General features: G+C 41.6%; 1 protein-coding gene across 1 annotated transcript in view; it reads right to left on the reverse strand.

The window, feature by feature from the left end:
- The window catches only part of LOC123765056 (pyruvate dehydrogenase (acetyl-transferring) kinase, mitochondrial), a 39,704-nt gene extending 27,627 nt beyond the window's left edge, over positions 1–12,077 (reverse strand). Inside the window, 1 exon segment of the mRNA XM_045753468.2 lies at positions 11,844–12,077. Coding sequence (XP_045609424.1) covers positions 11,844–11,958 — 115 coding nt within the window. The 5' untranslated portion in view covers positions 11,959–12,077.
- Positions 12,078–12,183: the final 106 nt, after the last annotated feature.

The following is a 12,183-nucleotide window of genomic DNA, read 5'->3' on the forward strand; positions in this document are numbered from 1 at the left end:
ATAGACCCAACCACTCACATTTAAGTATTTGCCAAACTTCTGTATAAAATTTACAGAAATTGTATTTCTACGATGTCACTAGGTAACGTATCTCACATTTACAACCCTATTTTCAAAATAGTGCGAAACAATTTACAGTATTGTCAATACAGAAAATTATCAGATTGATTACATGTTTTCTTGTGCTATCTCTATCTTAAGCAGTCTCGCTAAAACATCGTACAGTTCGGTATATATTCCCTTCTACATCTTTCTTGAGAATTCAAAGATAGTTTTCATAGCCGTTCTTCGTATCTCAAAGGGGCAAGAAAAAGATCAAGGCTAACAGAGTTATTACTGACGCATCTAAATACAAATCCTAATACCCAATTAACCTAATTTTAAAAATTTGTGCATTTCTGTCTTGGTTTCAGATCCTTACTAATAATGATCCTCTGATCCCTTTTAAAATGGGGGCCTCATATAAATTTTACAACACATCCTCCAAAACCATTATTTAGCCGTATAAAAATACTTTTATCCTAACAGTGACTATACAACCTAATTAATCCTATGCCATCTTAAGCCTAATTTACTTCATTATGTGCTATACTGTGCCTTAGAAAGTTTAATTCTGGCTGCTTGCATTCTCTTTCCTGCTTTCAACAAAATTACTAAGACAAAACGTGAACTTTTGTGGGTCAAACTGTCCATTTTTATACGTTCAACCAATAATTGTTATAAGTACTATATTTTTATATGTTGCAATTTTGATACATGCGTTTCCTTCTTGTCTTAGAATCCAACACTTGTCAATATTGAATCGAATCTCCAAATTTTCAGTTCGCTTAAACAATTTATGGTAAATTGCATTAATAGGCTACATCAAGTATGTTAAATATTTTTTTTCAATTTAATGTTGTCTTATGAATGCATTAATTCAGCATGAAGTATGAACAAAAAGCTTCTCAACTAAATATAACTGGGATTTTGCAAACAAGAAACGCACTGGCTGACTGCACCACAAAGGCTGACCTTGTGGGCAATCAATTTGGGATACACTCAGATTTAAAACGCACCACAGCACTAACATCTGCCTCTCAATACTTGTTCATTACTTGAATGTTTCAGTAGTTTTTAGCTTTTATCACATTAAGGCAGCCATTCATTTTGTTTTTATTTTAAAACGCACACAGTCATTGCACAATTACAAAGTTGCGACATGTATAATAAAAAGTTGTCCAACAATCCTACTGTAACATGATGCAACCCTTCATTCGCCTCTTTTTTTCTGACCTTGTATTGCCCATGCACTTGAGGCAGTCTTATTTCATTTAAATAAAGTGATTTCTTAGCTATTGGAATATATTACACGTGTAAATAGTGGTTGAGAGAATGGCAACTTGGTCGTCCACGATATTTACCTTTCTTTTGTAATGTTGATCCTGACTCATGGGCAGCCTGGTGCAGTCTGTGTGCTGAAGGAAGTTGGTTTGTACCCGGTAACATGTATGTACAAAACCGCTAATGATGATTAGGGACCCAGTTAAATATCATTTTTCTTCCTCGTAGCTGAAGGTTTTGGAGGACCGTAGTGATCGTTTTAATTGTCTGTAGGTTTAGGATTCCTTAGGACTTGAGCAAGCTGTTTTAGTCTGTTTATTATTATTATTATTCTCATATACATGTCCGAGGAATAGTTTGCTAGTGAACATTTTCCCTCTGAAATGTGGAAGCATTGTTTGTCAATCTGCCTTTGTATTTATCCTCAGCCAAACATGTATAGCTTTTTTAATGGGAAGCCTGCGGCATGGGGGTTGGGAGGGGATAGGTGGGTGAGGATAGGAGGGGATGTGGTGGGAGGGGGGGGGGACGCAGCAGTGAGGAGGTGGACGTGCGCACAGTTCGTCACAGCTGCTTCCTCACCCCTCCCAGGTATTTCCTATCACCCCCCGCCCCGCCCCCTTCTCTCTCTCTCTCTCCCGGAATACTGGATATGGCCAGCTGGGCCGACCTCTAGCCGCTGTCTCGTGGCCCCACCCAGGTCACGCGATTAAACCCAACTTCACTATATACATTGAATAAATCACTGTGAAAAAGGGAAAACTATTGTTAATAAATGACAAACTGATGACGTGGCAATACCATTGATATATATACCATCCCCCCCCCCCGCCACTTTAAATCGGCTGAGATTAAACAATGTTACCACTACATCATTACTAGTGTTTTAGTCCTTCAGTAACCTCACCAACCATACCTAACCAAAATAGGATAACCACAGGCAGCAGCATCATATATACATGAATGACGCAATCACAAACATCAGAATAACGTATACATGAATGACGCAGACACAAACAAGCCGCAGCATCACGTACACATCGATGACTCAACCACAAACACCGGTAAAGCGAACGCATGGATGACGCAACCACAAACACCGATAAAGCGAACGCATGGATGACGCAACCACAAACACCGGTAAAGCGAACGCATGAATGACGCAACCACAAACACCGGTAAAGCGAACGCATGGATGACGCAACCACAAACACCGGTAAAGCGAACGCATGAATGACGCAACCACAAACACCGGTAAAGCGAACGCATGAATGACGCAACCACAAACACCGGTAAAGCGAACGCATGAATGACGCAACCACAAGCAGCAGCATAACGTACACCCGAATGATGCAACCACAAGCAGCATCGCGTAAAATTGAAGGGCTCAACCACAAACATCAGCATAGCGAACACAGGAATGACACCACCACAAGCCGCGTACGGCGTAAAAATGAATGATGCAAACATAAGCAGCATCACGTACACTAGCACGCATAGTGTGTCTCAGCACACGTATTGCAACCCGTTTGGTTATTCAGAGCTATTGATAGCCCACGCGAGGCCACCACATGTAACTGGGTGCACAGAGTACGAAGGGGGGGAGGGGGGGGGGAGAAATAAAGGAACAGCTGCTAGTCGGGAAAATTGGGAGACATCTCCCGTCACGCAGGGTGCAGTCGCTGCAAGAATTTACTTATAAATCACGTGGAAGATGAATCATGTTCTGAGTGGGAATGCTACAACCGGACAGGTCGAGTTACAGCAAGTCAGTGTATACAGTACACTGTACTGTACACTATGGACAGTGTACATAATACACTGTCCCCACAACGCCAGCCATCTCACACTGCAGGGCATTAGACAACAGCATACCGTTGAAACAACTCCCTTCCCACAAGAATATATCCCAAGCCAAATAAACGGTTCCTTAGGTTGTCAACCCTATTTCGTGTTTCTAAATACAGTATATCTTCCATAATAAATTGCAAGAGACTTTGGCAGCTAACTGTGCGCCCTCAGAGCGACTTGCAGGGATTAACCCGTTCGCACATTTAGTTGTGTGTACATTAGTAACTCTGGGATAAAGTAAGTGGCTTTAAGCCACAATAATTGCATGAAATACTGCAATATGCAGACGACTTGAAATGCCGAATGTAATATCTAAAAGCTATTTACATGATTTTACTTAGTAAACACATAAGAGTATGTGTACTAATGTTTACTTCCCCCACAATAGTCTCTTGACCAATCCCGTAAATCCTAGCTGCACCCAGCCTCCAATGTAACCAATCACGTATCTGGATTTAATTATAACCATCAAACGCCAGTCTAACCTTAGTATCTCTTAGGGTACAGTCCCTAAAATAAAAGTTTAAACATGTATAATTCATCTAGCGTCTAGAAAATAAGTTAGCCCATAACAATATCAATAAATATACAACAAAACATTTGAATCCTTCACCGAGTTCTCTTGACCAATCACATCCAAGGTAACCAAACCCTGCCTTCGCCTTGGCCAATCTCATGCCTGATGGAATCGAGCCAAGACAGCTGATAGCCCCTCCCCAACCCCTCTCCCACACACGGGACACAGGTGTCCACCTAATATCTAATCTTGATTTAGCAGACTTAAATGGCAATATCTACCATAAAATTCGCAGCCCTTGCATACAATTTGAATAGCTAACATTTTATTTATGCACAGTATACCACTCCGCATATTGCAATGGACACGTCACGAGTCTGGCACAATCATGCATGTCCTGGCACACCTCACGTCTTCGTACCCAATACCTGTCGTCAGTATTTTTCATCTGTCACTATGCTCGGTCTATGTCGTGCCACGAACACCCTCTTAACTGGCACTAACCGGCCACGTGACACAATGAAACATCGCATTACTATTAATACCATGATCAACATGACCGATATGGCAACAACAACCCATTCCACTACTTGAACAACCTCGAATCTCGGCAGCCAATCACAAACTCCAAATTTGTTAACCAAGGTTTGCTAACAATGATATTCTTATCAGTAACTATTTCGGAACAGATACATTGATGAAGATAAAAAATCTAAACATTATTAGTATCCACCTCTGCAATCATGATCAATTGCTTTTGGAGCACTCACTGTAATTATCTTAACTTTAAAAAGATATAACACTGTTAAACACAAGAACACGACACAATGCATTACCGTCCACATTACATCAGGCAAGGGATATATATATACTCAAGAGGTGTATCCCATTTCTCGGTGTATACATATTTAAGAGTTTACTGTAGTACTAAACTATATTCAGAGCTTACTTGATGGTTTGGAAAAACTCTTATGGGAGCCTTAATAACCCTCCCGTGGTTGATACGCCTTGACCCTCAACTCCAAACCATTACATCACTGAAGCGTGATTTATTTTTTATTAATATATTACATGAAGGGTTACACAGTTTGTGGCAAGTGATACTACGAATCCCCATCTCGCAGGACAGTCATACTAAGGCTCACATGCCTGCACTGGAAAAAACCTGAATGTTTGCGACGCAAATAAGACTAAGCAGCCGCTCCAAACATGCAACACGAGTACAAGGACGTACAGAGCAAGCAAGCTTACAGTGCCAATGGTCACGAGGATGCCCCAAGTCACGGTTCCCCTCCCCCACTCCAGGGCCTGGCAAGTCCTCCCGCACCCAGACTTGCCACTCACGGTCACAACACGCGTCATCTTCCTGGTCAGCATCACAGACGGACACTATCCACGCAGTCACCTTACTAGTCAACACATCTCCCCATCTTCCTGGTTAACATACCCTGCCGTCACCTCCTTTAATCCCACCACCTTTCTGGTCAGGAAATGTAGATGTTTATCTCACAGAATGTTTGGTAATATGTTTATTGCTTGTGATGTGTGTATGTATATATTAACACGATGTACTGAACGGGGTGAGAATAGCTTGAGCTACCTCATCCCTTTGTGTGTATTTTACCTCAATAAACTTATTTCAATTTCCTTTTGGTCGATCAACATAATCCCCCCCCCCCACCACTATCTTTCTGGTACATCTCACATCAGGGGAGGACGGCTTGACTATGCCTGCGTTTTAAACTCTCAGGGGATTATGGGGGAGGCTCGGGTTGTTCGGGAACTACTTAGTGACCACTTTGCCTTGAACGTTGAATTACCACTGGGGAAAAAACAAGTCCACTTTCAAAGGAAAAGGCTAAATATTAAGAAAGATATGAAAAATTATTTTATTCAAAATATGGGAGATTGGTATCAACATTACACGCCGCTCTGCGTTGATAGTTTTTACGAGGACATGGTCGAGAACATAGAGAAATTAGTACAGAGGGAAAATAACGGGGGCAGGGGAAGCAAGACGCACGGACCTAAGTAATTTAAATATTCCAATGATCAGCAAGTCAAGGGATGGGAGAGAATGCTACGGGGTGCGCATAAAGCATGGTTAAAAAATGGAATGAGGGATGAAGAGAAAAATACAATGTTGGAAGTGGCTAGGGAATGCAGTCAGGTGAGGAAGGAGGCGCGGGACAGATACTGGCAAGACTTTGCTCAGGCCATTGGTAATACTAAGAACCTTAAAGACATATGGAGAGCAGTAAACAAAGTCAGGGGTTGTAAGACTAAATTCATTGCTCACTCAGATCCAGGGAAAGTTGCTAATGAGTTAGTAGATAAATGGGCAAGTGCTGCTGGTATGGAGTCCTTACCTGCAGACACGAGAGTCACCATTGAGTCATGGGAAAATATTAGAAATGGAGTAACTTTATGTGCCTTAAATACAAGATCTATAGCATGCACTGAGATAACCCACGATGAGCTACTGGATGCTATAAAAAGTGGCAGCTCCACTGCTCCGGGAAAAGATGGAGTAACGTATGACATACTTAATTATTTAGCCGGTATGAAACCTAATCCCTTACTTGATTTGTTTAATATGAGTTATAGAGAGGGAAAGTTACCAAGAAAATGGAAAGAGGCTGTCATCATTCCTATCCCTAAGTCAAACGGAGGCTACAGACCTGTCTCCTTAATATCCTGCTTTTGTAAAATGATGGAAAGGATTTTGTTAAATAGGCTACTCTACCTTGTAGGTGATAACATGTCCAATAATCTCTTTGGTTTTATCAAAGGCAAAAGTACTGCGGATTGTCTCTTAAAGTGTTTGTCTAATGTGGATGACAATTGTAGAGTTTTTGTTGATCTACAAGGAGCGTTTGATAAAGCCAATGGGGAAGTAATCTTATACGAATTAGCCAATCTGGGAATAACAGGGAGATTGCTACACTGGATAAGGGATTACCTGCAAGGCAGAAAAGGTCAGGTGTATTACCAGGGATACATGTCTGAGGAACGGAGGTTTCAGTTAGGTACCCCACAAGGGGGAGTATTAAGTCCCACCTTATTCAATGTATTAATGAACAGATTAGCATCAGAGATGTATCCTCCAGGGGTCACGACGATCATATATGCTGATGACATTCTTATACAAGGCACTTCTGGGAACAAAATTCAAGATGCTCTTAACATACTTGGTACAACCTGTCACAAGTTAGGCTTAGTTATAAATGCAGATAAAACCAAATACGAGTATAGGAAACGAAGAAATATAACACTTACTCTAAATGGTGTGGAACTGAGCCGTGTACAGAAGTACAAGTATCTGGGCATGTATGTTGGATACACATGTGAGAGTAAAAATGCTGAAATAAATCATATCAGCACCTTATGTAAAGCCCGTCTGCATCCTCTAAAAGCACTGGCTTTTTCTGGTAAAGGTGTTGGGGTACCTATCTTGCGGATGTTATACATAAGCACTGTTCGATCCCTGATAGACTACGCAGCACCCGTATTGTCTTACACAGGCCAAGGCAGAATTCAAAAAATAGAGCTGATACAGAACGAGGCTATGAGGATTATTCTTGGATGTCAAAGAAATGCAATGATTGAAATAATGAGAATGGAATTAAATTTACAGAGTGTGTGTGATAGAGTCCGTGACATTAACACTAGAGTATCTATTCGTTTCATGCGGAGAAAAGGAGGGGATAAGCTGTTTGAGAGCGTTCAGACCTGCTTGAGTGACGTACACACTTCCAGGAAACTGAGGGAGACACGCTATACGAGAGGATTAGCTCATGACCTCAGGGAATACGACGTACTTGACTGCTGTAAACCCTCTCGAAAGTGTAATATGTCTGCTCCCTGGAAAGTACAGAAAATAGACGTCGAAATTGTACCCCTCAAGGTGAAAAAGATTCATCATGAACCGGGACAATTACGGTGTTTGTATGGAAGCATGATATCTCGGTTACCAAGAGGCAACAGTTTACATGTATATTGCGACGGGTCGGTGGCGGAGGATGGCAGGGCAGGGTGTGGTGTCCTAATAAGGGATTATACGGAGTTTGGGACTGTGGACAGGATAATTGAACTCCGGCTTAGTAATTATATATCATCCACACAAGCTGAACTGCAGGCCATTCTGGCGTGTTTGGAGGAAGTACGTCATGACGACAAAAATGTTTTTGTATTTGTCGATAGCCGAGGAGCACTGGAGTCCTTAAACAGTCGAAACCCAGTCTTCATGTCTATAGTGGAGGACTGTAAGAGAAGAATAACTGAGATACAGCTGAAAGGTTATAGTGTGAAATTCATGTGGATTCCATCTCATGTTGGAATAGTGCTCAACGAGGTGGCGGATGACTTGGCCAAACGTGCCACATCAAAACCACAAGTTGACATTGAATGTGAATTCACAATGAGACAAATAAGAAGCAAAATCAGAAATATTCAGGCACAGGCGGGAGTGGAGAGGAGAGAGATAATGTATGAGAGTAGTCAAACCATGCAACACTACATGTATGTGAGTCAAAACACCCATTTCACTTATGGTAAAAGGAGAAATGCTTGGAGTGACTCTGTGTACATGCGGCTCAGGCTTGGGTACAAATATTACTGGGAATATGGGATAGATGTTCATGGTAATGACACGAAGTGTAAACTATGTGGTATGTTAAGGTCTCACACCCTTGCCCATTATATTCTTGATTGTCCGTTGATTAGTGTATATAGAAACACTGAGATAAGGACTGTTCCTGAACAAATAGCCTGGATGTGTCACAACGGAAAGGTTGATGATATTCTTGAGAGATATAAGAATTTTGCACCAAGATTGTAATATTTTGTTGAATTATCTGCAGGTGTCTTGCAAATTGTCTATACAGTATACCTAGGTCATAAAAGTATTTGTGTGTACGTCTGATACCATACTACTTGTGAAGGAGGAAATGTATATTTTTACCTCTCAGAATGTTTGGTAATGTGTTTATTTGTGATGTGTGTCTATGTATATATTAACACGTTGTACTGAACGGGGTGAGAATAGCTTGAGCTACCTCATCCCTTTGTGTGTATTTTACCTCAATAAACTTATTTCAATTTCAATTTCAATCTCACTGTTACGAATAAAAATAAATTTTAATTGTAATTATTTGCGTTATAATCGTAGGCCAAGTTTAGAGATTGTTAAATTTTAAAATCCAGCTGGAAAAAAATCATTAGGGGCAAATGGAGGGACCTTTAACAAGCTGCTGGCTTCCTGTCCACGTCGAGGCCATTAGTGTGTTACGTGGCCCAGTCAGGTAAATATACACTGGGGATCAAACCCAGATTCCAATTATGAGTCGAGAACGGCACTATTACAATAGGCATAACTACCATAATTTACCTGAGGGTCACTACCTCTCCAGTGGCCTCGACGAGGACAAGAAGCCGGCGGCTTGGCAAAGGTCCCATTTGTCTTGATGATTCTGTGGAGATGCATTTTTGAAATTCAGCCGTTTCGGCTTTCAAAGCTTCGGCGGGAAAGAAGTTCCATGGGTTTACAACCCTATGGGTGAAAAAGCAACCAACTTTCCAAGAGCCATTATCAGCCGGCCGAAGTTATCTCCTGTTTTCCGTCCTGCATTGTGCCCAGTTGAGCTTAAAACTGTTACTCTTTGCTCGTGTTACTTCTTGCTTGCCCAATATACCACTCGCCACATTTCTCCAGTCAGAATAATTTTGTTTAGCACCCCTTTCTGTTTTAACCTTTTTATCAATTCTAGTATTCTTCCATTTATTCGGTGAGCTTGTAATTTCCTTGCTATTCCTTCATGTGGTATCTTACCAAAAGCTTTAGCTAAGTCGACGACTATTACATCTACTGGGAGGGGGGGGGGGGTCCTGTCTGAATAGCTGGTTACCGTTTCCAAAAATGTGAGTAGGTTTGTAAACAAAGATTTATTTATTTGACAGCTCACTGTCAAATGGAGCCGGTCGGCCGAGCGGACAGCACACTGGGCTTGTGATCCTGTGGTCCTGGGTTCGATCCCAGGCGCCGGCGAGAAACAATGGGCAGAGTTTCTTTCACCCTATGCCCCTGTTACCTAGCAGTAAAATAGGTACCTGGGTGTTAGTCAGCTGTCACGGGCTGCTTCCTGGGGGTGGAGGCCTGGTCGAGGACCGGGCCGCGGGGACACTAAAAAGCCCCGAAATCATCTAAGATAACCTCTAAGATAACCTCACGGTGAGAATGAGACTCTCCCCTTACGATTCTCTCCATGAGCTTACATATATGCATAGTCAGACCGATGGGGCGGTAGTTTTCTGCTGGGCTCTTTCTGCATTTGTTGTAAATAGGCATAACATTTGCCTATTTCTAGTCTAGGGGAGGGAGGGAATTATCAGGAGAAAGCGTCAAGCCATTACAACTATATAGCACTGGGAAGGGGCCATGATAAGGATTTGGGATGGGACAGGGAGGGGGGAGGAATGTCGCCCAACCACTTTGAGGATCGGGGATTGAACCCCTGACCTGCATGAAGCGAGACCGTCGCTCTACCGTCCAGCCCAAGTGGTTGGGAAACTATCCCTTGGTCCAGAGTTTTTCTAAACAGAAGTTTCAGTGGTAGGCACACTTCCGCTGTCAAATCCTTAGCAACCTTGACCTGTGGTGGGTAGCTGTAGGTAAAGATAGAAACGAATGGGCACGTTTCTTTTTCACCTGAACATCTTCACCTAGAAGTAAATTAGGTGTGCGGGAGTTTGACAACTGTTGTGGGTTGTATCCTGGGAAAGGTCAGTAGTTAGCCAGGTTAGCCACTAACAGGCGTAGTGTTAACCAGGACCTCTATAAGGCTAATTACAGACTTCTCCCCGACGCCAGAATTAATAAACTGATATCCATATGGTCAATGAGTCACAACGTGGCTGAAGATATGATATCTAAACCTATGATATCTCCACATCAGAAAATTAAGAAAGGACGTTTCGGTCCGTCTTGGACCATTATCAAGTCTTGCAATGGAAAGAGTGGGGAAAAAAATATGAGGGAAGGGTATGAGATGAAAGGCGAGATGAAAAGAGAAAGATAAGAAATTGGATGAAAGAATTAAGAGAATACGATAAAGGTTAGAAGTAAGGGAAGGAAAAAAGTAGAAAAGGAAAATGGGGAATAAATAAGAAAAAGTTAGAAAAAGAGAGAGGTAACAAAGAAACCGACAAGAGGCCTAATTGCTAGGAGAAAATATCTAGTAATAATTAACACTCCATTACACGACTTTGATCGTTTCGATCCAGGGCAGACCGAAACTTTGTCGTTTCTTCTTTTTCCGATGTGTGGTTTGGATGTTAAACTGTAGTTCTCGACTCAATCGGGAATCCTAGGTTCGAATCCCGGGCGGGACAGAAATGGTTAGGCACGTTTGCCATCCCCTAATGCCTTTGTTCATGTCCGAGGATTCAAGTGTCCAAATGAATGAAATAGACATATACATACTCACAGGCTGCCTGTTCCCGACAAAAATTATTAATAATCCATGTTTCCATCATATTGATTGTACCCTGAATTGCATGAATCACTTATCAAAATCAATATCTTGACGTTTCAACGTTTACGTGGGTTCCTATTATTAATATATTAGCATCCGCAACAATTATTTAGATGGCCAAACCATGAAACATATGCAGAGCCAGTGACCAAGTCCGTGACCAACAGTTTCAGTATTACCCGCTTCACGTAAATTGTCATGTATATCTACCTCACTCTACTATCATATTTCAAATAAAAGTAACCATTATTATTATTTAATCCAAAGTTATCGCCTTTGTGTAGGGCCCCGATATAACGAACACATCATGTCACTTATTTCTTTGGCTAATATAGTTTATGTCGTTGACATACGTCATTACGTTGACGTATGTCATTACGTTGTCAACTAATTGAGTCCTTGAAGGAAATGACAAAGTCATGATTGGTATAATACTGGGAAAACATGTGTGGCCTACGTGAGAACCCGCGCGAAGTCCAAAGTCGGAAGTCACTCCCGAGAAATTAACTCAATAACTGGGAATAATTCACTAGTTCGCTCGTGGAAGTGTCAAGCTCCATTTCTCACTAAAATAACACTAAAAACAAATATAAATGAAAATAAATAATTGTTTTACTCACCAAAATCAGTGAACTGCTGCATGGACAACGGAGATGGGTTAAATTGTGAGTAATAGTCGAGTCTCTCTTCCATGAGAGCTCGGGCTTGGCGGAATAATATCCTATAGATTCTCATGGTGGATACGCGGAGCTGGGATGCTTGCGATGCTTACACAAGAAGAGAATTAACTGGGACCACCAACGAAACATCCGACCACTCTCTGCTGCTACGGATGTCTGAGGAACTCTTACTCTACTGCGCATAACTTCCACGCACACATCACTTCGTTCCAATAATGTTGCCTCTCTTGACTAATTCGTACTCAAAGGACTTTAGGGGAAAATTTTAGTAATACAGTAT

Source organism: Procambarus clarkii, chromosome 29, assembly GCF_040958095.1.
Source record: "Procambarus clarkii isolate CNS0578487 chromosome 29, FALCON_Pclarkii_2.0, whole genome shotgun sequence".
Classification (NCBI taxonomy): Eukaryota; Metazoa; Arthropoda; class Malacostraca; order Decapoda; family Cambaridae; genus Procambarus; species Procambarus clarkii.